Source organism: Thamnophis elegans, chromosome 14, assembly GCF_009769535.1.
Source record: "Thamnophis elegans isolate rThaEle1 chromosome 14, rThaEle1.pri, whole genome shotgun sequence".
Taxonomy (NCBI): Eukaryota; Metazoa; Chordata; class Lepidosauria; order Squamata; family Colubridae; genus Thamnophis; species Thamnophis elegans.
Window position 1 is genome coordinate 49,137,110 of NC_045554.1, and position 23,198 is coordinate 49,160,307.

A 23,198-nucleotide genomic window follows, 5' to 3' on the forward strand; every position below is an offset into this window, starting at 1 on the left:
GGTGGGGCGGAATTTCTTGGGCGGCCAAGCCCCTCTCCCCCCCCCCCCCAATTCACCTCGGTCTCTGCCGGAGCCTCCGAACTCCTGGCGGCTTCCAGAACCCCCAAGGTGCCGCGAAGTCCCCAGCATGGAGGGCTGGCCCAGGGTGGAGCCCCAGGGGGCTACGAGAGGCCACTGTGCAGGAAGCGGACCTGAGCGCCCCCGCCCCGCCCCTCCCAAAGGGCGAGATCATCCGTGGTTTTGGGGTACGGTGTCATCAATATGCTGATGATACCCAACTTTTCATCTCTACCCCAAACCACCCAAGCGATGCCCTCGACGTGATGCCTGGAGGCTGTGCAGATCTGGATGAGGACGGAGTGGCTGTGGTTCCCATCATCCCGATTTGTGCATCTTGTTCCATCTTTGATGATGGGTGGGGGGAGATTTTAGCCCCCTCAGAGAGGCCCCGCAATCTGGGCGTCCTCCTGGATACGCGGCTTAGTTTAGAAGAACACCTGACGGGTTTGCTTGGGATATTCTATTTTTTTATTTTTTTAAAGTTTGGTATTATGTGTTTCTTTTAATGTTGTACCCCGCCCTGAGTCCTTGGGAGAAGGGCGGCATATAAATCTAATAAACCAAACCAAAGTAACTGGCTTCATGCAACTGAGCCCCCCCTCAACCCACGCCCCAGCTGTCCCCCCACCCAAAAAAGCACAACCAGGGTGGCAGGGAGAAGAGGAGCTTTATTCCCAAAGAGCTTCCAGGAGTGAAGCTGCAGGACAGACGGAAAGATGGAGGCGCCAAAGTCAGTGGAGGGTCAGGCAGGAGGGACACGAACGGCCCCCCAGGAGGAGACGGTGCAGAGGGCCTGGATTGCAAGGGAGCCCCGGCTTCCTTCTATGGCGCAGTAGGGACCTCTCGGGACCCTCCCAGCCCCTCCGGGGGCCCTGCAGGTGGGGGGGGGCTCCGTCTTCCTTCCCCACCTGGCGGCTCAGAGGCTTGTGCGAGTTCCTGCAAGCCACTCTCAGCTTCCTTCCCACTCCCCCCCCCTTTCTCCCCGCAGCTCTGCTCTACCTCAGTAGACAACGCACAATCCACAGGGGAAGCTCACCTGTTGGCTTCCCCCAGGTGGCTCCTATTCCATCACAGAGGAACTCAAAAGACCCCAAACTGAGGCAAGGAAGGATGGGCAGCCAGGCCCCTCCCCCACCTTCCCTTTACTCAGCAACCACCCCCCCCAGGGAAAAGTGGCCCCGTGGGGTGCAGCAGAAGCCACGGGTTGAAGCAGCTGCCATACAGGGAGGGGCCATGCAGGGCAGGGGGAGGGAGGGGATGGCGGGTCAGCAGGCTCCCATCTCTGCCTCTGGCCATCCTTCCCAAGGAAGGGGCTGCCAGGGGGCCAGGGTGGCTGGCTTGCCCTGCAGCTGAGGGAAGGGGGAGGGCTACAGCAACTCTTAGTGTTAACGTGGGAAACAAGATGCAGCCCACCCCCCCTTTTTTCACCCTCAAGGCAGGCTATTACGAGGGGGGGGGCGGGGGGGGAACAGACAGCTAAGCGTCTTGCGACATACCAGGACAGAAGCCACAGTGCCAGAAGGCCTTGCAGGGGGGGCAGATGCTGGGCAATGCTGGGTTAACCCCAAAGTTTGCCTGCCAACCCTCCCCCCCCCCCAAATCTTGTGCAAGAGTTGCCCTGGGAGGCTGCCTGGTCCAGCTGCTCAGTTCCCCAGTCCTCCAAAAAGCCTCCCAGGGAGCAGCGTGGCAGGAGGGAGGGATCCTTCATGAGGGGGCTCAGGGAGGGGCAGCCCCCCCCCCACCGGCAGCTCTGCTACTTCCGGAGCCCCACAGGCCCCTGCAGGCTCTGCACGTAGGAGAGGGCGCTCTGCAGGGAGGTCAGGCAGTAGCCCTCCTCCCCAATCAGGTACCTGGGAGAAAAAGGGAACCGGTCAGTCCTAAGGAGGGGGGAGGCGCTGCTCAACCAGGGATCCAACTGTCCTCCCCCCCCCCCCCGGAAAGCCCTTTCCCACCCCGTCATCACATCCATGCAGTGGCTGCCACTTCTGCACCCTCAAAATGGGCAGAGGGGAGCCGAGCCAGAGGCCTGGCAAGGGGGCAGCCCCAGGGAGATGCGACCAGGCAGAGGGCAGAGCCAGTGCCTCCCCCCCCCCCCCGGGCCCTGCCAAGGTGGACGAGCGCTTGCCACGCCTACCCTTCGTGGATGAACTCTTCCAGGGCGGCACACTCGGAGGCCAGCTGAGGGAGGTTGCTCTGGAGGACCACGAAGGACAGGATGGGCAAGAGGTCGTCAGCACCGCTGCAAAGGGAGGGGCAGAGCGGGTCAAGGCAGGCTCCGCAGCTGGCAGTGCCGAGGGACGCTGGTGCCCGGGGGCTGCTGCAGCATTGCTGCTTTCAGGCAGGGCCTGCCCAGCGCTTGCCCAGGAAGCGGCTTCAGAGCCAGACATCCCATCTGGATAGGATGCTGCCTTCAGGTGCTCACATAGCGGCGGACGCTGGTTGGAGTCGGCTCCCACAATATTCCTCTGCACATTCACAGATGACTCGCAAGGTCCTCACTGAAGAGACGGGGAGGGGGGAGGAAGACAGGCACACAGCTCTATGCACCGGCCACCTCTCTTCCTCCCCCCGGTTCCCACAGGCATTTCCCGGGCAGCCTTTCCCTGAGAAGCCCCCCTTTTCCAGGGACTTTTCAACCCCCGGTAAGGCCGGACCTCTTGCCCCCCAGCTGCTCCCTCCCTCCCAATTAGGAAGCCCGGCGTGTCTGTGCTGGACAAGGCCAGGGAAAGGTCCAGGGTTAACTGGGAGGTGTTTCTAAAGTGGCCCCAAGGCCCAGTGGGCGACTCCATCCCAGCCCAGTCTGGCCTCACCGATGCACTCCAGCTTCTTCTGCGGGCAGCTGCTGAGAGGGAGGAGGAGCAATTCCTGCACGGCTGCAGCGTATGGGGGAGGCCCTGCTGCCTTGGGGAGCAGCTTGGAGGGGATGCCCATCTCAGCCGGAGAGGCCTTCCTGCGCAGCTCCATGCTCCTGGAGAGAGCCTCTTCCAGGGCCCTGTAGACAGTCCTAGAGGGAGGGAAGGAAGAAGAGGGGGGCTGAGCAAAGCCGGCTGGGTGGGTGGGCTCCCTCCCTTTGCCCATACACAAGGCACGAGAGGCTCCTTGCCAGGGGAAGGGGCTTTCTGCCTCTTCCTGCCCAGCAGCCCTCAGACTCCCCCCTTTTCAACAGCACCATCCGATCCAGAGGGCGGTGTCTGTGTGTGTGTGCTGGCTGGCTCAATCCCACCTGTACACTGTCAAGAGGGGCCCCCAGAGTGGGCCAAAGAAGGCTTCCTCCAGCCGTGCCAGGCACTGGTCCTTGGCGGCCGCCGTGTTGAGGCCTTCGAAAGCCAGCAGGGTCAGGGACAAGAGTCTGTCTGCAGGAGGAAGCAGCCCCCTCCATCAGTGCAAGCCTCTAGGAAGGAGAAGTGCGAAACCCCCCCTCCCTTCCCATGGATTGTCCCGCAGCAGCTGGCAAGCCGGATTCCTCCCCGCCGACAGCCCAGTCCCCCTGGGGCTGCCCACCCAGGTGCTCACCAATGGAGTTGTGAATCTCCTTCACGACCGCCTTAAGGGCCTCCTGCTGGGAGCCCTTCTTCCCCGGCAAAGGGCTTTGCAGGGGCCCTGCTGGCTGCGCTTCGGAGGCTGACAAGAATTGCTCCAGGTCCTCGAAGGAGCTCTCCCGGTCAGCCAGGGGGGGGGACCCCCGTCCTTCTTGGGGGGGAAGCAAGAGGCTCTGGTCCTCAATGAAGGGGGTGCCAGAGATGCTATGGCGGAGGTTCAACTTGTTGTGTTCCTGGACGGAAAACATGGAGTGCAAGCTTTGGGAGGAGCGCAGCCTCCGCCCCTCGGTGGCCGCTGGCAGGAAGGCCTCGGCATCCAGCGAGGAGGAGAGGGACCAACCGCGCGAGGCCTCCGTCGTCCTGCTCTGGCTGATGAGAGGGTAGATGCGGTGGTAGGCCGAGCACTGCAGCTTCTTCAGCAACTGGCAGATGGGATGATCCGCAAAGCTGGAATCAAAGGAGAAGCCATCATCACCCAACCTGGCTGGGCTCCCCTCGCTTGGAAAACTGGGCAGCAGGAAGGACCGCAGGGACGGCGACTCCGGTGGGCCGAGGGGGAGGCGGCCTCTTCTGAAGGAGACTCGGGCAAAGCCCAGCAGCCGAGGGTCCTTCTGTCCTTCCAGGCCAGCTCAAAAGTCCGCCGAGGGACCCAGTGGACTTCTTGAAAGTATGGGACCCACCTTCCCCAGCCCCGGTCTCCTCCCCACTGGACGATTGTGCCCTGCTCCCCCCCTGCCTACCTGAGCAGGTGCGAGAGAAGCTTTGGCACCAAGGACAGGTCGCTGGGCTGCTCTTTCAACTGGGCCTTCCATAGCCTTGGCCAGTCCTGGGGGGTGGGGAGAGGAGAGGACACTGAAGTACAGCCCCCCCACCCCTTCGTCCCCCTCAGCCCCTCCCCATTTGCTTCTTGGGGACCTCTGCACGCTGCGTCCTTGACGTGGTTGACCCTGGAGCTGCTTACGTACGTGGTCCTGCTCGTACTCCAGGATGGCCGCGTAGATGGCGCGCTGCTCCTGCTCTTCTGGGGTCAGCACCGCATTGCTGGAGAACCTCCTAAGGGGGGGGGGAGGAACGCGGGCTCAGAGGAGCAGCTGGGCCCCCTCCCTCCCCACCCATGAACGGAGAAGGGGGGCAGAGCATCCCAGACCCAGATGACTTGCCTGTTGGCGGCTTCCTGCAGGCGCAGGCGATGCTCCTCCATCTTTCTCTGGAGCTGGGGCGGGGCAGAGTCAAGGTCCTCCCCAGCCAGGCTTCCAAGTGCCCCAGATAGTCCCCCACCCGGATCCCCTGGCCAGACAGCAAAGGCAGCTGGGCCAAGCACCAGTCCAGCTCAGGTGGGGAGAAAGGACAAAGCCCCAGCCGGCTGCAGGGACAGCCGAAGAGAAGTCAGAGGGGGGGAGTGGTCCCCCCCCCCAAATGAAGCATTGTGGGGATCTGGGATGGGAGACCACTAGGGAATCCCAGGATTGCGGTTGGGTCTCCTGAGGGTTTTCCAGATCAGCCTGGGTGGGGCGGGGGGGTGTTCTCCCTTTGCCACAGAAGAGCCAGAAAGGATACGGCTTCTTCCCGGGCTTTTGCGATCACCAAGTTCTCCATCATCTGCCGTTGCAGAGAAAGGGTCTGTGGAGCAAAACTCGGCAGTCAAGAAGGGGGGACGAGGGGAGGGGAGATGCAACCAGCCAGCCTTTCTTGCAAAAGGGGAATGACAGCCTCATCTCGGCTCCTGCAGTCTCCCCCTCCCCCCCAAAAGATGTGGGGGCCCCAATGCCCGGCTCCCACGGGACCCCAGAGGCCCATCACCTCCCCAGACGGCCCCACTTGCCAGAGAGGTCTTCTGCACCGCCTGGTTGGGGTTGAGCCGGGCCAGCCGGGCCTCGTAGGTCGCTCTCAGCTTCTGGTTTTGCAAGGACGCCTCTTCCAGGGGGCTCAACTCTCTGCTGCTGGGGAAGAAGAAGAAGTAAGCAGCTCCTTCTAGGCCGGGTCACCTCGACCAGCTCCAGGCAGCAGCTGGAGGGTCCAGCCCCCCCCCAGCACCCAAAGCCCCTCCCCCCAGCCCCCCCTTACTTCCTGGGGCTCTGCACTTGAGAGATCTGCAGCTTTTGGAACATCTCAGGAGGCAGAAAGGGCGAAAGCTTCCTGCCTTCATCCGAGGAGACTCTGCGGTGCCTGGAAACGGGAGCAGGGCCCCCCTTCTTCCCCACCAGCTTGGCCTTGGCCTTTCCTGGAATTGGGGAATTCAGAAAAACTCAGACAAAGCCCCGTTGTGGTCAAAGCAAACAGCTCTGCGCTGACAGAGGGGCAAAACAGGCCGACGTCGCGTGCCAGATAGCAGGGTCCAAGGAAGAAGCAGACAGCCGGGAAAACAAACATCGAGCCGGATGCCAAAACCCAGCTCCCAGCCTTTGCCTGGAAGCACAGAGCACAGAGCCAATTATGAGGCTTCAGACCCTCATCAGGCCTCGGCCCAGTTCAGAAACAGCCATCAACACTGGGTACATTCCAAGCTGATTGGGGCCAGTCTTGAGAAGCTAAGTAGGGCCAGACCTGGTCAGCAATTAGGTGGGAGACCTTCAAATGACATTAGGCTAGTCTGGGAAATTGAAAAAACTCCCTGGAGGAAGGCAATCCAACATCATTTCCACACCATTTCCAAGAAAACGACAGGGAGGCCTCCGGAGCCACCAGGAGTGCGTACGGCAACTTAAAATCTCCACATTTGGCAAATTTAAGAGTGGAAACTTTATTTCCAGAATTCAGGGAGTTGAAGTCCACACATTTTAAACTTGCCAAGTTTGGAGACTTAACGGAAGCTTTATTCTAAAGTTACCACTTAGAGAGGAAGCCCTTACGAAGCAGTGAGGCCAACGGTCGCTTTCCCTCCTGGACTCAACTTTGGTCCCATTGAAACGAGGAAGACCCCCCTCTTTTGTTCTGCTTGATGGAAGGGGGGAGGGGGGGTGCCTATAAAAAGAAACCAGGCTCACCTATTTTAGAAACGCTGCTCTTGGCCCTCTCCAGGCACTGCTCCGCTACCTTCAGCATCTTGGGGGTGTCCGGCACCAGGTCATTTTCATCCCCTTCGGGACAAGGAATGTGTGATTGTGTCTGTCCAATTACAAGGGGATGCAAGCCCACCTCAAAAAGACCTCCGAGAGAGCTCGGTGCCAACCCCCTTTCCCCTCCCCCCCCCCCTGGCAGGATACGGGCCTTTATTTTACTAGCTTAAAGACTCGAAAGCTTATTTTCCCCAAAGGAAACGGACGCTGCAAAGGAGGCCCATCTCTTTCGGAGGGTCCCGGGGCAGGGAAGGGGGGGTAGGGGGAAGCAGGGTTACCAGTCGTGGCCGCAGCCTCTTCCAGGAGAACCTGGGTGATGTAGCTGATGCTCTTCAGATATTCCACATAGGCTTCCTGCCAAGGAGGACAATTCAGCAGGTGAAACGACCAGAGCTGCCCTGGGTGGGCTTCCCTGCCCACCTCCCAGGTGGGCTAGTGTACTTGTTGCCCTCCCTCCAACCCGGACCTGCTTTCCCAACTGAATTAACCCCAAGAGGGACGAGCCCCAGGACCAGGCCCCTCAAGGGGGGGGGGGGGGCAAGGGAAGCAGGCTCTGCAGGCAAGAGCTGCCCAGCTGTTTTGCTGCTCCCCCTCCCCTGTCCCCCCCGGGGGGGGGGGCTTCCAGATCAGCTTCATGCCCAGAATCCGCTTCTCAGGGAAGGCGGGAGGGGAACTTAGGCATCGACCGCTCCGGGCGGAGCTTTGGGCTCTCCTGGCAACGGGGCCAAACCACCGAAGGCGCCTGAGGCTGGCTGGGGCTGGGCCAGAAGCAGAGCAGCTGAAAGACCCCCTGCTCCCCCCCCCCACCCGGCCAGGGGGGGGCGGAGAGCTCTGCAACGCTGCCCCGCCGCCTCCCGGGAAAGGAGGGGCCGCAGCGCCGCTTCCCGAGGGCCCCGCCGCAGCCTAGCCCACCCCGGGCGCCCCTCACCCGCGGCCGGTCTCCGGCGTCCAGCTCCAGGGCCGCCTTGGCCAGCTTCATGGCGCCCTGCAGCGGCTTCACCGGCGGCGGCTCTGCGGCGGCGGCGGAGGGCGCGGCTGCCATGGCTGGGCCGGAACTTCGCCGCCAAGGCGCGGCGGCCGCTCGGACAGGGCCGGAGCGGGTGAGGTCAGCAGGGGCGCGGCTCCGCCATTGCTCCGCAGGCGCCGGCAGGCAGGGCGGGCGGGGCGGGCGCAGCCCCGGGGAGGAGCCCCCTCGCTCGTGACCGCCGCGCCCGGAGCGGCCCCGGGGAGCCGCGGCGGCCCGTGTCTGGGCGGGGCGGGGGTCGCTCCGCGCATGGCAGGAAGGCCCGCCTGGGCTCCGCAGCCGCTCCGGCTCGGCGCCTGCTCAGGGAGGCTCCCGAGGCCCGGCCCCTCCGTGGGCGACCCCCGCCCGGCCCCGCGCAGAAAAGCGCTCCTCTCCCGCGGAAGCCAGCCGGGCTCGCCTCCCCCCCGCCCCGCTCCGAGGCTCGGCGGTTCGTGCCCCCTCAGCCGGCCCGGCTAGTCCCCAAATCCCGACTGAGCACACACGGGGGCCGGGCGGCGCGGGGATCGGCGCCGGTCATGTGGGCGTCCAGCAGCCTGTCCCGCCCGGAGCCCCCCGGGGACTCCGCCCGAGTCCTGCCCGGCCGGCGGCCGCCCGGGGCTCCGCTTCAGGCGGGGGAGGGTAGAGGGCCGGGGGGCAGCCAAGGCGGACGGGGGGCTTGGAGTCCAGCCTCCGGACCCGCAGACGGCCTCCCTTGCGGGCGTCGGAGCGGGCCGGTCGTGCAGGCCCCTCCTTGGGAGCATCGGCCGGCCCGGCGGCTCCCCCGGGACTGGCCGGCGGGGCTCGGGGGCCGCGCCGGAGGGTCGAGGCGGCGGGCGGGCGGGGCTGCTGCTGCTGGCGCGGCCGGCCGGGCTCCTCCGTCCGCCAGGGGCGCTGCGGGCCGGGCCAGCCACGGGGGGAGCGGGAGGGGGACCGGCGCCGGAGCTCCGAGCAGCAGCCGGTGAGGGTCTCCCACTGCGCGGCCATGAAGCGGGATCGGCGTGGTCGGTTCCTGCCCGCGGCGCCGCCGGCCAGGATCGGCTCAGAGCCGCCGCTGCCGGCCGAGATCAGCAGGCCGGACTCGGTGAGCCGGACGCGCCGCGGACGCGCCGCCGCCCGGGAGGAAAAGAGCGCGCCGGAGCCCAAGCGCTGGGCCTCGCCGCCCTCGGAAGCCGCAGCCGTGCCGGGTGAGCAGCCCCGGGAGCTTCGCCTGCGGAAGCCGCCCCGAGTAGCGCCATGGCCGGGGAGCCCCCGGAGGAGCCCCGCGCGGCCCCCGTCTGCTTCCGCTGCGGCTTTGCCAGGGCGGCGGGCGCTGTCCGCGGCCGGCCGGTTCCGAGCGCCTCCCCGCCGTTTGCTTTGGGGCGCCCGGCAGGCCAGGTGCGGCGGGCGGGCGGGCGGAGCGACTCGGGGATTGGGGCGGCCTTTAGGTGGCCGGGATGCCCGCAGGATCCCTGAGCTGCTTCTGGCCGCGGGGTGAAGTTCCGCCGCTTCCCCCGCCGAGCTCGAGAAGGCCGAGGGGCCGTGGCTGCTCCGAGAAGCGCTTCGCCCTCCGATAAAAGCCCGGAAACGCAGCGCAGCAGGCCCGAGTCTGCTACAGAGGCAGCCGAGGCTAGTTTGTATCGGGCGAGCTCCGGCTTCTCCTCCGGGATCCCGGCCAAAGGCTTCAAGGGGGGCGGCTGGGAAGGGCCCAGACGGGGCCCCAAACGCCCCTCCGCACCTGCCGGCTTTGTTCCCAGAGGGAGGGGCCTTTTGCCTGGGGGGGGTGGATTCCCCTCAAGCCCCTCCCTTCTTCTAAAGGCCGTGGGGGAGGGGGAGGCGCGGGGAGCCTCTTTCGGCGGAGCGGCCCGTCCAACTGCTCTCTGGCAACCCCTGCAGGGATCCCCCGGGCCTTGAGCACCGGCTTCTGCCGCCTTTGCCACGGGAAGTTCTCCTCGCGGAGCCTGCGCAACGCCTTCGGGAAGGCGCCCGCGGTGAGCGAGGACTCGGAGAAGCAGCGGCGCTGGGACCAAGTCTTCTTCAGCGACTTCCAGCGGCTGGTGGGGGTGGCCGTCCAGCAAGACCCCTCGCTGCCCCCCTTTGTTTGCAAGAAGTGCCACGCCCAGTTCTACAAGTGCCGCAGCATCCTGAAGGCTTTCATCCAGAAGGTGAACGTCTCGCCCGCAGGAGCCCCCAAGCCGCCTCGAGGAAGGTAGGTGTGGAGCAGCCTTCCCCGTCTCTCTGTTGCCCCTCTCTGCCCACCGCCCGAGGGGGGGGGCACCTTCTCTGCCCTGCTGGTTCCCAAGTAACCCAGTTCTCATTGGTGACTTGCAAAGGAGGAGATTAATCAAGAGGTCCCTGCTCTGCTCTCACCTGTCCCCCCCCCTTCTCTGTGCAGGAACAACCTCGCCCAGCCTTCACTGCCCCTTGCTTCAGAAGGAGAGGCGCCTTGTCTGGGTAGGTGAGAGACCGAGTTCCCCTCGATGGTTTTGGCTGCTGCTTCCGAGCTGAAGGGCGGTCCTCCTTGGCATTCCCTGGGGGCTGGAGGCCTGCCAGCCAAGGATGGTCAGCAGCACAGGCCTTGTGCTCCAAGTGGACACCCACAGTGAATAGCAATAGCAATAGCAATAGCAGTTAGACTTATATACCGCTTCATAGGGCTTTCAGCCCTCTCTAAGTGGTTTACAGAGTCAGCATATCGCCCCCACAGTCTGGGTCCTCATTTCACCCACCTCGGAAGGATGGAAGGCTGAGTCAACCCTGAGCCGGTGAGATTAGAACCGCTGAACTGCAGACAACAGTCAGCTGAAGTGGCCTGCAGTACTGCACCCTAACCACTGCGCCACTTCGGCTCTGCATGGCCATCCTCTGTCTAGCTAGGACGCCAACTCCTGATCCGAACAGAGGAGCAGAATGTATCTTCCAGCATTTAAGGCAGCTAATAAGCCCCCCCCCCCGGGGATTTTTCTCTGCGCTACCTTAAAGCGTCTGCATTGGCCTTTAGGATTCCCCAAATGGCATCTTTTGGACCGACGTTCAAAGATGTTGTGCGTAGGAGACATTTTGAAGGGACTGATGAGGAGAGTTTGAAATTGAACTCATGATAATAATTTTTTACCTGGCGCACTTCACGCCAGACGTGGCTAAGTCTAGAAAACTCCCCTTCCTCTAAAACAGTGTTTCTAAACCTTGGCAACTTGAAGATGTCCGGACTTCAACTCCCAGAATTCCCCAGCCAGCATTTGCCAAGTCCGGACATCTTCAAGTTGCCAAGGTTGAGAAACACTGCTCTAAAACAATGGAGAGGCACAAGGGGCATGAATGAGGGGTTTCATTCCTATACAGGGAAAGCCCCCCCTGCCTGCCCCTAGGAGGATTGTTGCAGGACTCTAACCATCAGGCTGCAAACTTCCACCACACACCCCCCCCCAGCCTGAGGCAGTCGTCTTAATTAACCTCGCACCACACCTGCGAAATATGCAGGTGTGAAATAGACAGTGCTCAGTTTTCAGTTTTATTACTTGAGCGGAAGAGTGGCTGAGAATTCTGGAAGGGATCCGGCGTCTTCCTAGCAGGGACTGCACATCCCTGGGAAGGAAGCTGTTGGCCCGTCCTCCGGCTGCGCCAGGCCCAGTCCGAACCAGCAGCCATAACTGGAGTGGGGATGGTCTTGACCGTAGGCCCCTTTTCTCCCTCCGATCTGCAGACCTGGTAACCTCCAGCCCACAGTGCCTTCACCAGCTGGTGAGGTGGAGCCATGGCCACGCGGAGAACTGCCCGATGGCACCGAGCTTGCAGAGTGTCTTGTCGTCCAAGTACTGCGGGATCATCAGAGCCGTGTGGGGCTGCGAAGAGGGCCACAGCTACATCATGAGCACCGACTCGGACTGCAGCGCCTTGCTGGTAGACAGCGCCCTGGCCGTCCAGTGGGAGCTGAAGAAGGAGAGCCCCCAGCAGCACGTGACGGGCAATGGGGTAGCATCCGACAGCTCCACAGGGGTGGCCGTTCCTTCGCTGCAGCCCCAGCGCAGTGCAGCTAGAGCGGTGGCCGGACAGCAGCCGGCAGACAGTGGGACTGCTTTGCCGGCATCCGGTGCAGAAAACCTGCTTCCCGAGAGCCGAGCGTTGCCTTCCCTACAAGGCCCCTTGCAGGAGGACCTGCTCCAGGCGACCTGTCCCCGGCCGGGCAGCCCAGGTAAGAGGGCTGCTTCCGGAGAGCGATGGAAGCAGCCACCCCAAGGGAGCCGGAGGGGGTTTGAGCTCAAGCCGGAGAGACTCTCAGCTGCTGATGTGCCTGCTTCCCTGTTCCCCTCCTGGCAGTTGATTCTTCTGGGTCCGGAGGAGAGAGAGGACCCTTTCAGCCTTGGGAGACCCATGCTCCCGTCTCCGCTCCATGGAGCCCCTCCCTTGCGCCTTTGGGTTCTGCATTTTCATTTCTGCCCTGTTGGTTAATTGGCTCCTCACCCCTTTTAGTCCAGAGACCCCCCCTCCTTTTCGGAAGGAAGCCGGCCGTGGGCACAGAAGTCTCAGGCCTTTTCCCCTCTGGTGGCTTTGCGGGCCTCCACCCTCCCTAACCCTTGCCCTTCTCGCTTCCCTAGGGCGGCCGAGTGAGAAGCCGGCTCCGTCTGCAGCGTCGGATGAGCGGGTAAAAGACGCGTTCAGTGACCTTTCTGAGGGGTGAGAGAAGGGGGGCTTCGAAACGTCCTCTTTGCGCGCATGAAAATGATGGTGTTGCAGGGAGACATTGGCCCCGCCCCACTGAGAGGATTTGGAGGATGTTGGAGACGGTTTGCAGGGAGGGGAGGGGGCGATTGACAGGGGCCGAAGAGCAGCTCGTGATGCTGCCTTTGGATAGTTTGACACCAGCACCCTTTGAACAAGTTTTGAACTTTGAACAAGTTCCACTTTAAGTCTTCTCTGTCCTATTGGTTGCACGAGTGAGAAAAGGAAGCTTCCTTTTGTAGGAATCTCCAGGCCCAGGTTGAAGCTTTCAAAAACTCTCCTTGGGGCTGAGCCCTCACTGAGGTCCCCTACCGATCATCTTGGTTGGCTGCTGGAAGCTGTTGCATCTGCAGATCCTGTAATATTTTTTGGAGTTGCTAAGACGGGGGCTCTCCGGAGTCTTCCTTGGCTCAATGGGGATGAGCCTCCAGATTTCCCAGGGCCCTTTTCAGGAGAGCCTGCAGCTCCACCAGCCTTCAAAGTCCCCCTTTGTTCAGCTGCCATCTTCTGGACAGAGTTGCCTCCCATACCAGAGTATCGATGATGATCCCAGAGACGTCAGGACAGAGTTGGGTGACTTACTACCGACTCTATTACGTCATACGGAGGGTGGGGGGGTCCCTTGGTGAATAGCCAGCTGAAGCCAAGCCAGGTGCTCCCATGGGCCTACAGTCGCCTTCCCTCAAACAGCAGCTGCTCCTTCTGTGGCCTTCAGAAAAGCCTCAGCCGCTCTGGGCTTCTGGGGAGCAGAACAACGGTTGAGGAATTGGCTTGCAGGGCCCAGTTTGGGGATCAACCCTCCCCTCTGCAGCTGGAAAGGACCAGCCAGCTCTGATGGGGGAAATAGAGCCGCTAACCTTGAGTTCACTGATTGGCCGCATGTTATAGTCCAACCTGGGAATCCCCTAATTTTAAATTTTTGCTAAGAATACTTAAGAGGTCGGTTGATTATAGATTGGGACAAAACTGAGTAACCATCGCTGGTGGCTCTAAACATTAAAAGTGTTGTCTTGAGATACAGGTAATCAGAGCAAGTGACGGCCACCTAGAAGCCGTTCGTCTCTGTCCCAGAACCTTCCCCAGAATTCTCTCAGGAACATCTACAGGCACTTTTTAGCTTGTAGGAGGGATCTCTGCAACCAACGGAAGCCTTGAATCCTGATTTTCATGAAAGCTCTGAATGCAGCATCTGGTTCTTTGAGGGGCCTCGTAGCCGCTTCCTTCCTTCCTCCTTGGTGGCCTTGTGGCCTCTGCACGGCCCTTCATCAAGCAACTCTTAAGTCACCTCATTTCAGAGCCACGGGATTCATTGATTCAGAGCTGCTGGTCGAGGGAAGGTCACCTAGCTACCAAAAGTCTATGGAGATTCTCCATCATCCCAGGCCCCAAGGGTGTTTTTTCCAAGAGGCAACTGGACTTTCTTGCTTTTCTTGGAAGACGTTTCGCTCCTCATCCAAGAAGCTTCTTCGGCTCTGACCGGATGGTGGGGAATGGCAGGATTTATATTCCTTGCAGACAGCTGGTCCTTTGCATCCTTCGAGAGGGTCACTTGGATGTTTATCTGTGTCCTTGGGGGTCCCCTGAGTGGTGCAAATGGGTGTGGAGCCTTCTTGGAACTGCCGAAAGGATCTGTGTTGTAGACTGGAGACAGAGGATGTTGTGTCCCTCTGCTGAGAGGGCTGTTCAATTTTGAGATAGATGGCCTCTATTTTATCAAATCGTATTTTTCTTTTGTGTATTTAATTTGTCTTTTGCACGTTTACTGGCCGCTCTCTGAAGTATGAGTTATGAGTTATGAAAGTTTATTTATATGCCGCCCTTTTCCCTGGGGGGACTCAGGGCGGCTTACAACTCAAGGGGGAGGGGAAACAAGCATTTAATACGTAAAACAATACATAATTAAAAGCACAACATTCATACCATTCGGGTGGGTTACAGTCTTTAGCCCCAGGCCTGACGGGATAGCCAGATTCTGAGGGCTGTGCGGAAGGTCTGGAGGGTGGTGAGGGTACGAATCTCTACGTGGAGGTCGTTCCATAGGGTCGGAGCTGCCACCGAGAAGGCTCTCCTCCGCGTGGTTGCCAGTCGACATTGACCGGCGGATGGAACTCGGAGGAGGCCTAATCGATGGGATCTAATAGGTCGAGTGGAGGTGATTGGCAGTAGGCGGTCTCTCAAGTACCCAGATCCACTACCATGAAGGGCTTTATGGGTGACAAGTAGCACCTTGAGGCGTACCCGGAGATCGACAGGTAGCCAGTGCAGCTCGCGGAGGATAGGTGTTATGTGGGTGAAGCGAGGTGCACCCACAATTGCTCGCGCGGCCGCATTCTGGACTAGCTGAAGTCGCCGAATACTCTTCAAGGGCAGCCCCATGTAACTAACGTACATGTAACTAACCAGTCTACCACTCTATTTTAACTAGTGAAATGGTTAAAGGTTTCTCTCCTTTCTCAGAGAGTCTTCGTATGAGGATGAGACCCACAAGGCAGCGCAGTCTTCGGACTGTTCCCTTCTGCCTTGTCCAGAAAAGAGGTACGTCTGCTGGGGGTGGAGGTGCCAACGGACATTTCCCTTCCCCTCACTCCCAAATCCAGAAGGGCGGCAGGTGGCGGCCCTGGGAGCCTCCCTGGGGAGAGGACTCCCTCCACTTCTCCTGCTTCCTCCCTCCCTTTCCTCTCAGGGTGCCCAGTGACAGGGAAGCAGAAAGCGAAGACGCAAACCCGGAGGAGCCCAAAACAAGGAAGAAGCCGGGACCCAAAGCTGGCTGGAAGAAGAAGATCAAGGGCGAAAGGTCTGGGAGGCTGCCTGGTGCGGGGCCTCCAGGGGAGCCTCCCTGAGCTCTGACCCAGCTGCTCTTTCCTTCTCCAGGGAGGAGCTGCCAAACATTTACAAGTGTCCTTATCAGGGCTGCACTGCCGTGTACAGAGGGGCGGATGGCATGAAGGTAAGCCAGGGCGCCCTGCAGGAGAAGCCAGTCAGGGCCAAGTTGTGGGGGGAGGAGACACCCTATAGACCAGTGTTTCTCAACCTTGGTGACTTGAAGTCCACAGGACTTCAAGTCACCAAGGTTGAGAAACACTGCTATAGACCCTAGAGAGAACAACAGCCGCTTACAGTTGGAGCCGTGCGTTCCACCACAAGAGCCCCGGTTTCGCTGCACACTTGATGGAAAGCAGGGCTGGTGGTCCCAAAAGGCCCGATGACTCCTGCCATTGATGGAAGGGGGAAGGGGCGGAGAGGAGAGGAGCCAGGGATGAACCTGGCCGTGGAGGCCGGAGGACACCCACCCACCTACAGCCGCCTCTCTGGTTGGGTCTAGAAGCACATCAAAGAACACCACGAAGAGGTCCGGGAGAGGCCCTGTCCCCACCCAGGGTGCAACAAAGTCTTCATGATTGACCGCTACCTTCAGCGCCACGTCAAGCTCATTCATACAGGTAGGCCCTGTAGCGTCCGCCATTGCTCGCCCGTCACGACACCCGGTTGGCAAACGGCTCTTGCCACCCTGGATGAAGCTCACGATTGAGCCGAGGTGGCGCAGTGGTTAGAGTGCAGCACTGCAGGCTACTTCAGCTGACTGCAGTTCTGCAGTTCGGCTGTTCAAATCTCACCGGCTGAGGGTTGACTCAGCCTTCCATCCTTCCGAGGTGGGTGAAATGAGGACCCGGATTGTTGTTGGGGGCGATATGCTGACTCTCTGTAAACCGCTTAGAGAGGGCTGAAAGCCCTATGAAGCGGTATAGAAGTCTAACTATTAACTATTGCTATTTAGTCTGGCACAGGAAGGCAGCCCGCCCCCCCGTCCCCCTGCACACACAGGGCCAAGGAGTGTCCTTTCCCTGCAAGGATCCCTGTGAGCTGAGCAGAGAAGAGTCCCCCTAAGGAGAAACAGCCCCCCACCCTCTCCTTTTCTCTTGCCCATCTCCCAAGATTCTCAATAGATCGGGACCTCCTGTGTTCTTTCCCTAACCAAGTTATTAAAAGATCTGCAACTAATCCACTGCCAGTCAAAGGTGGATCCTAAAAAATGGTGTCTCAGAGGGAAGGCTTGGGATTCTCCTCCGCTGCCCCCCCCCCCCGTTGTTTACCTGGCCTCCCAGGTGAGGGATCCTCCTTGCAGCCACTTCTAGAATACAATCCAGGAAATACCGGGAGTTCGTACAAGGCCCAGACGAGGATTAATAATGCTTTGTTTTCTTCTCCAACCAGAGGTACGCAACTACATCTGTGATGAATGCGGCCAGACATTCAAACAGCGCAAACACCTGTCTGTCCACCAGATGCGCCACTCAGGAGCAAAGCCGCTTCAGTAAGTGCTGGTGCCGGTTCAGGAGTCTTCCTGGAGCTTCAGTTGGGAGCTTCCGGTCACAGGACGAGCTCTGGCTGCACTTACACCGCCAGATGATCTCTCGCCCCCCTCCAACCCCCATCTCCCTCCCTCTCTCATCCTCCCCCTCCCTCCCCCGCTCAGTCTCTTAAGATGGTTTGTATGCCTCGCATGTCCTCCAGTAGAAATCCGGCTTCCCTTAGCGCAGTGGATCCCAAACTTGGTAACTTTAAGACTTGTGGACTTCAACTCCCAGAATTCTCCAGCCAGCAGAGCTGGCTGGAGAATTCTGGGAGTTGGAGTCCACAAGTCTTAAAGTTACCAAGTTTGGGAACCACTGCCTTAGCGCAAGTATCACTGTCCCGCAGGTGATTCCCCCCACCCCACCCCAATAAAAGGAGCTTTTTGAATAGTTGATATGGAATCTGGACTCTCTTTCAGTTCTGGTTCCAAGACCAGCTAGAATGTGAAGATCTGAGGACGTGTTTTTACTCACCTCTGCACAGCTGCGTAAAATCCGCTCCGCCTTGTCCCTTTCTCTGCTCTGCTTTCCGCCTCCAGGTGCGAGATCTGCGGCTTCCAGTGCCGGCAGAGGGCTTCCCTCAAGTACCACATGACCAAACACAAAGCAGAGGCAGAGCTGGAGTTTGCGTGTGACCAGTGCGGGAAGCGCTTTGAGAAGGCCCACAACCTCAACGTCCACATGTCCATGGTGCACCCCCTGACCCAGACGCAGCAGGAGAAAGCCAAGGTCGGGGAGCCGGAGCCCCGGGCGCTGCTGGACACTGTGGAGGGGGGCCAGCCTATCAAGGAGGAGATGAGCGTCCAGCAGGAGCCCACCTGAAAACGCCCTGGCGCAGCTTTGCGTCCGTCGCGCAGGACAGGAGGCGGGCTCTTCGGAAGAGGCCCAGGGAAGTGTGGACGGCGGCTGCGGCGGCATCCTATGGAGAAGCCTCCCCTTTGCCAAAAGGCAGAGTCCGCCTGCCCTTCCCACTGGCGATGATCGGAAGGCATCGCACGCCAACAGCCCACAAGACCCCCATAAATCCCCTGTGACGGATCTCAAAAAATGATGGGAGACTTGAATCCAGATGTTTTACATTAAATTCCAAAGCCAAGCTCAAAACGAAGAACAGGACATTTGTAACCTAATTTTTATTGTTCAAAGTCATAATTATGCTTGTAATAAATTATTTACACAGTACGCTGGACAGATCCGGCTTCAAGGCACATATTTAATTTGTCCATCTTTGGCTGGGGGGGGGGTGAGGGGTTGTTGCAGAAACTCGCTCGAGGCCTGGTTGGAGGGGGGGGCCTTTGGCCTTCAGAAAAGCAGTTCTTCCTCTAGCAAATCCTCACCTGATTGAGTGCTGATGAGGGCTGCCTTGAGCTCTGGGTCCAGATCCCCACAGAGGCCCAACATCTGGGAAGGGAAAGTGGTGCTGAGGTGGCTCTGGCCTTAAAGCAAAGCCTTTAGCAGAGGGGGGGGCTGGTTCTCTTTTGGGAGGAAAGAACGGCTCTTGAGTGGTGTCTCCTCCAAAGCCACCGCCTCCGAGTCCTCCATTTTCCAATCACTATAGAGCAGAGCAGTCCGGCTGTGCCAGAGCGGCAAAACAGGCCACCCTCCCTTAGGAGGAGGGATGAAAAGCCTGTCTAGCTAGCCCTTAGGGCCTGCTCTGGCCGACAGAGGCTTTGCAACCGGCTTCCTTTTAACTAGAGAAGGCCGAGACTCCACCGACAACATCCGATGCCTCTCGTCCCCCAAACTGCCTTTGCAGACAGCGACTGTCGTCCCAGGAAGGGATGAAGAGGAGGGAGGTCAGCAGGACATGCAAAGAAGGGGGATTCAGGTGGGATTCCTGGGTGGGAAAGACGGGAACTCCCTCCTGGGCCCACATCTGTCCGTCCAGTTTGCTGGAGCCGACGGAGTCCTGCTGTCGAGGTCGTCTCTGCAGGGCTGCAAAGCTCCAGCGAAGGCTGGATTTGAAATCCGTGCAGCCCCAGTGAAATTTTATTGGGGGAACTTTGTAAACACGTATGGTCCAGATTAGAGTAGGAAGTGCTGCCCTCGACACTCGGGAAGGCTGAACAGAAGCAGGGCCAGCTTCTAGGCCGCCGTGCCTTTTGGATGTCCATGCGGGCACTCACCTCTTGGAGGTTGGAGAAGCTCCCTGGAGGGGACCGTGGAATTGCCCGGAGTAGCAGTTGCCGCGCTTGCTGGATCAGCAGTAATGAATCTCCCTAGAGAAGAGAGACGAAGTTCAAACCTGCTTTGATTCAGGGAGAGCAGCTGGGTGATGCTTTTCCTTCTCCGCCCACCCTCTGTGCATGGCCTTGTCCAAGTCCTTCCTTGGGAAGGGGGCAATTGCGTCACGTTTCAAAGGACTGACTGTCTTATTCCTCTGCAGGCATCCCGTTGGCTAGCTTTCTGCCGCTGTTTTCAAGCTTTCCCCGGCCTGTGTGTTCGGACTGCCCTCCCCAGGAGTCTCAGCATTTGGCCAGGCTGGCTGGGAATTCCGGGAGTAGCAATCCCAGCACATCCTTCCTGTGAGGCAGGGGTGCTTTCGACGTTTTATAGTTTCTGCATTTTACAGTCAACACAGAAATGCAAAATTATTTGCAACAGCTGCATTCCCTTGGGATGCAACGGATTCAAGATTTTATAAATTTGTATGCCGCCCAATCCCGAAGGACTCCGGGAGGCTTACATAAAAACAATTTTAAAATACTAAAAAATTTAAAATACAAAGACAGAGCGAGTTAAAAGAACACAACACGCACTCAACCTTAGTGGGGCTGGAACTCAGTCAAGGGTCAACAGCCCCAGGCCTGCCGGAAAAGCCAGGTCTTAGTAGACTTTCGAAAGGCCGAGAGAGTGGGGAGGGTCCGGATCTCATGGGGTACATCGTTCCGTAGGGCCGGGGCAGCTACAGAGAAGGCTCTCCCCTGAGGAGCCGCCAGACGACATTGACTAGCAGCCCCCTCTCCTCTCGTGATAACGCATCCGAATGCGCATCAGGGCCACTCGAGCCCAGTTTGGGGTGCTGCCCAAGCAAGCCGGTTGCTTCCCAGTTACTGGATAGTGGCATCTCACCCATCCAGTAGATCGGCCACGGGTGCCAAGGAAAAGGCCAGAAGGGGAGGGGGGGGGGTAATGCTGAAGGGCAAACCCAGCCTGTGTGCTCACGAGATTGCAGATGTGCAGACTTTGCTCCTTCTGGCTCAGCGCAACCACCGGGGCCCCTTCCGTGAAGAGCTGGAGCAGTTGTGTGTACATGTCAACAGCCACAGGCAGGAATGTTTGCTCTCTGATAAGCTCTTCCCCATCGAAGGCCAGGAGCAGGCTGGGGGGAAGTGGCAGATGTTAAGCAGGCAGCAAAGCCCTTCAGGGCATCTGGGCATTGCCCGGAAGGAAGAGAGGAACGAGGCAGGCAGAGATCCAGCTGGGAAAGAGACCCCTCCGCATGCAGCCCAGGACTGAGGACATTTGAGCAGCTGTCCCAGCACAGCAGCAAAGGGAAGCTGAACTTAGCCCCAAAGGTTAGGTTGCTGTCCAAGGAAAGGCTTCAGCCTCCAGAAAGCCCCCCCTCCAGAAAGCCCCCCTCTGCCAGCCTCAGGGAGGCAACAGCCCCGCCCCCCCAGTCAGAGTGAGATGGGGGGGGGTGCTCTGGGGATGAAGAGCAAGGAAAGCCTTTTTCTCCCTCCTTTTGCAAGCGATGGGAACAGTTGTGGAGCAAACGGCCTTGCCAGGCCCCTCCTGCCCTCCTGCTCCCTGAAGCCCACCTCCTTGTGCACGAAGAGCCCCGGGGCCCGAGGTTCACCTGTAGAAGGCGACCGGCAGCATCTTCAGGTGCTGATCGGACACAGCGTCGCGCAGGGTCTCGTAAAGCTCAGAGCCTGCAAAGCCGAAGGGAAGGAAGGCTTGTTTTCCAGAGCAACCTTGTCGGTCCGGCCCGGAGGCTGAAGCCCAGGGCAGTTTCTGCACCTTTTCCTGCCGGACAGAAGACAGCCAGCCAGGCAGGCCCTTCTTCCACCAAGCGCCGAAGCACCCGGGAGCTCCAGTCCAGAACTTTCTGGGCCTCCGTTCCTTCCTGGAAAAAAGAGGTCAGAGGAAGGACATTCCTATTTCTGGATTCTTGCCAGGGAGACTGTGTGGCTTTAAACACACCCCAGCCTCCTCCCTTGTTCCCCATCTCCAAACAGAGCTTCTTCAAAGCCGCCTCCTGCACTCTCCTGCGAGTGGCCTCCAGCCAGTCTGCCCAGGGGATCTGAAAGGATCCAGGTGGCGTTTGAGATCCCGGTCCAAAGGAGGCTTTGGGGTTTGCACCTGCAGCTCTTGAAAGCGGCTCAAGCGGTTCGAGGCAAGGCAGAGCCGCCAGGTGTGCAAAGGTGGAGCCACGGTGGGCCTTTCCCATCCACCCGGGTGGGAACAGAACTCGCCTGTGGAGCCACTTTTGCCGAGATGAGATCCATGACGGAGAAGAAGAGGACGTAGGTCAGGAACTGCCCCTTTGAGAACCGCAAACAAGAAGAGCCACAGAGTTATCGGCCTGAAGCTGGAGCCCCAAGTCCCTCCGCCCGACCGCCAGAGACCAAGTCCAGGCTCCCCTCCTTAGAGCTTCTGCCTTGGCCGGAACTTCCCCGGACAGAAGAGACTTCCCTGCGCAGGGGAAGCTGAAAGGGCTCACCTGCTCAGCTTCCGGCCCCAGCCTTCCCAGCACGGCTCCCTGTTCTTCAGGATCCGCTTGCTGCTGGACGGAGAAGTGGAGGAAAGCAGCGGAGACCCAGGCCCTGTTGGAGGGCAGGGAAGCTGCGTCCGATGCCAGGCAGCTGGGAGGCGAAGGCAGAGAGTCAGTGGGAGGGGAGCCCGGCCGATCCTAAGAACTGACCGCTGGTGGCTCCACGGCCCCTCAGCAGGCCACGGCCCAGCTGGGCTTCTGCTCTCCAAGCGTCCCAGGAAGGCACCTCTCAGGTGGCCTCTCCTCCTGAAGGAAAAGGGGGGCAGGGAAAGCATCCCGGCCCCCGCATCAGGCAGGGACAATAAGGCTTGAGTTTGCAATAGCTTCTAGTGCTGCAGCCCTGAGAAAGCCCCTGCACCAGAGGTCAGGCACTGGAGGAGGAGGGGCAGCTGATAAAGGGCGTCGGACCCATTGAAATAAGGGCCTGTTACAGGTAAGGCCACGCGAGGGCAGGTAGAGCTCTTGGGACCGAGGGAAGAGCCAAAAGGAGCTGGAATGTCAGCCCCTTGACCAGCTCTTTGCTGGGGCAGCAGGCGTGAGCCCCTCGGAGAAGCCCCCCAGCTGCACCCCCCCAGCTCCTTGCACTCACCTCTGGACAGAAGACCGTAAATCCTTGAGGCTTTGCAGCCCCTGAGCCAAAGGACCATCGAAGAGTCTCTTCCACTGGGAGCAAAGCACAGGCTCCAGCCGCGGCCACCATCGCTGGAGGGAGGCAAAGGGAAGGCAGACAGTCACCAGATACGGAAATGGGCAACTTCGGGCTGGAGCTTCCTGGAGGGTCTCTGTCCGGGGACTCCACGGACCCTCACCCTCCCTCTCCTTACGGTGCTATGGCAACAGTGTGTCGTCCCCCCCCAATCTCTTGGGCCCCCAAGCCCACAACCAGCCCCTTTTCAAGCCTTCTGGGGCAGCCAAAGAGAACCAAACACCACTGAGGTTTTTAAGGACGTCTTAAATTAAAACAGGCTCTGCACCCCTGAAGCATCTTTGAGAAAAATTAGAAGGAAGCCTCCATCGTTGCCTTCAACCAAACTGAGGTGGTGGTTATTGGGGCTTCGTTCCCCCAGGGCTGCCCCTCCTTTTTCACCTTCAAAGTCTACCTCCAAATCCACCGACGGAGCTGATGGGGCTCCCTGAACCGCCAGTCAACGGAGCCGCCCGGAATCCTTTCTAAGGAGCGTGTCAGAAATGAGGGGGTGGGGAAAGGCCTCTTACCGCAGCAGAAGAGAGGAGGATGGGACACCTGGCTTGGCACGAAGAGAGCACGGCTGTCACCTCTTGGGCAGGGCGGCTGCACTCCACACTGGCACTCAGGAGGCCCTGAAGAACAGCAGGCCCCCTCAGCGTGCAGGAACTCCAAGGGCCCCCTGACCCCAGGGGGGGGCCACAAAGAAGCCAATCTCGGCCCCGCAGCCACCAGCACCATCTAAAAGACTTCGCTGTCTGATTCCCAATGACTTTAAAGCACGTCCAACCCACAGAAAGCGAGGCCACCCGCTTCCCCCATCCTTCTCCAGGGCAGCCCCCCCTCCAGCTGCGGCCCCTGCTGAAGCCAGGGGGAAAGGGAGCCGCCTAGAGCAGCCACCACCCACTTCCCTTCGTTCTGGCCGTTCCCCACCCTGACACGACTCCAGGAGAGCCCTCGCCCCCCCCTGCCCACTTCCAGCAACCCCCAACGGCTTCTCTTCCGTCGCCCCATGGCAAGAGAGAGCAGGAGCAGGCGGCTCATCTCTTGGGGTCTCTGCAGACCAAGGACGCCTCCCTTGCTGGGCAGTA

General features: G+C 60.0%; 3 protein-coding genes across 10 annotated transcripts in view; 1 reads left to right on the forward strand and 2 right to left on the reverse strand.

Annotated features, from left to right (window-relative positions):
• Positions 1-708: 708 nt before the first annotated feature.
• VPS9D1 (VPS9 domain containing 1) lies at positions 709-7,811 on the reverse strand. Of its 4 annotated transcripts, none has more exons than XM_032230374.1 (15): positions 7,584-7,811; positions 6,934-7,009; positions 6,584-6,676; positions 5,664-5,820; positions 5,422-5,536; positions 5,157-5,219; positions 4,760-4,812; positions 4,565-4,652; positions 4,340-4,425; positions 3,574-4,046; positions 3,284-3,413; positions 2,871-3,064; positions 2,483-2,558; positions 2,195-2,299; positions 709-1,910 (listed from the first exon to the last, which is right to left on the reverse strand). In XM_032230374.1, exons 1-15 carry the CDS (start codon positions 7,695-7,697, stop codon positions 1,814-1,816), a joined length of 1,920 nt encoding a protein of 639 aa, XP_032086265.1. In that variant the 5' UTR covers positions 7,698-7,811; the 3' UTR covers positions 709-1,813. The 4 variants fall into 4 exon arrangements, with proteins under 4 accessions (XP_032086265.1, XP_032086264.1, XP_032086267.1 ...); XM_032230373.1 differs by having other exon boundaries at positions 5,422-5,539; positions 7,584-7,810; XM_032230376.1 differs by having other exon boundaries at positions 5,422-5,539; positions 6,584-6,704; positions 7,584-7,599.
• A 733-nt stretch (positions 7,812-8,544) lies between these two features.
• ZNF276 (zinc finger protein 276) lies at positions 8,545-17,898 on the forward strand. The gene is made up of 11 exons (XM_032230377.1): positions 8,545-8,842; positions 9,531-9,843; positions 10,030-10,088; positions 11,338-11,826; positions 12,230-12,308; positions 14,811-14,888; positions 15,037-15,147; positions 15,225-15,300; positions 15,676-15,793; positions 16,566-16,665; positions 17,245-17,898. Exons 1-11 carry the CDS (start codon positions 8,641-8,643, stop codon positions 17,525-17,527), a joined length of 1,908 nt encoding a protein of 635 aa, XP_032086268.1. The 5' UTR covers positions 8,545-8,640; the 3' UTR covers positions 17,528-17,898.
• FANCA (FA complementation group A) overlaps positions 17,823-23,198 on the reverse strand; it is a 46,830-nt gene continuing 41,454 nt past the window's right edge. For 2 of the 5 annotated variants that reach the window (XM_032230367.1, XM_032230369.1), the window contains 8 exons: positions 22,638-22,742; positions 22,012-22,124; positions 21,372-21,513; positions 21,124-21,192; positions 20,669-20,774; positions 20,505-20,580; positions 19,871-20,027; positions 18,014-18,924 (listed from right to left, as the gene is read on the reverse strand). In XM_032230367.1, coding sequence (XP_032086258.1) covers positions 18,397-18,924; positions 19,871-20,027; positions 20,505-20,580; positions 20,669-20,774; positions 21,124-21,192; positions 21,372-21,513; positions 22,012-22,124; positions 22,638-22,742 — 1,296 coding nt within the window. In that variant the 3' untranslated portion in view covers positions 18,014-18,396. Of the gene's footprint in view, positions 18,925-19,870; positions 20,028-20,466; positions 20,581-20,668; positions 20,775-21,123; positions 21,193-21,371; positions 21,514-22,011; positions 22,125-22,637; positions 22,743-23,198 lie in introns of those variants that run through there. The other 3 variants (XM_032230370.1, XM_032230368.1, XM_032230371.1) reach the window with 3 other exon arrangements.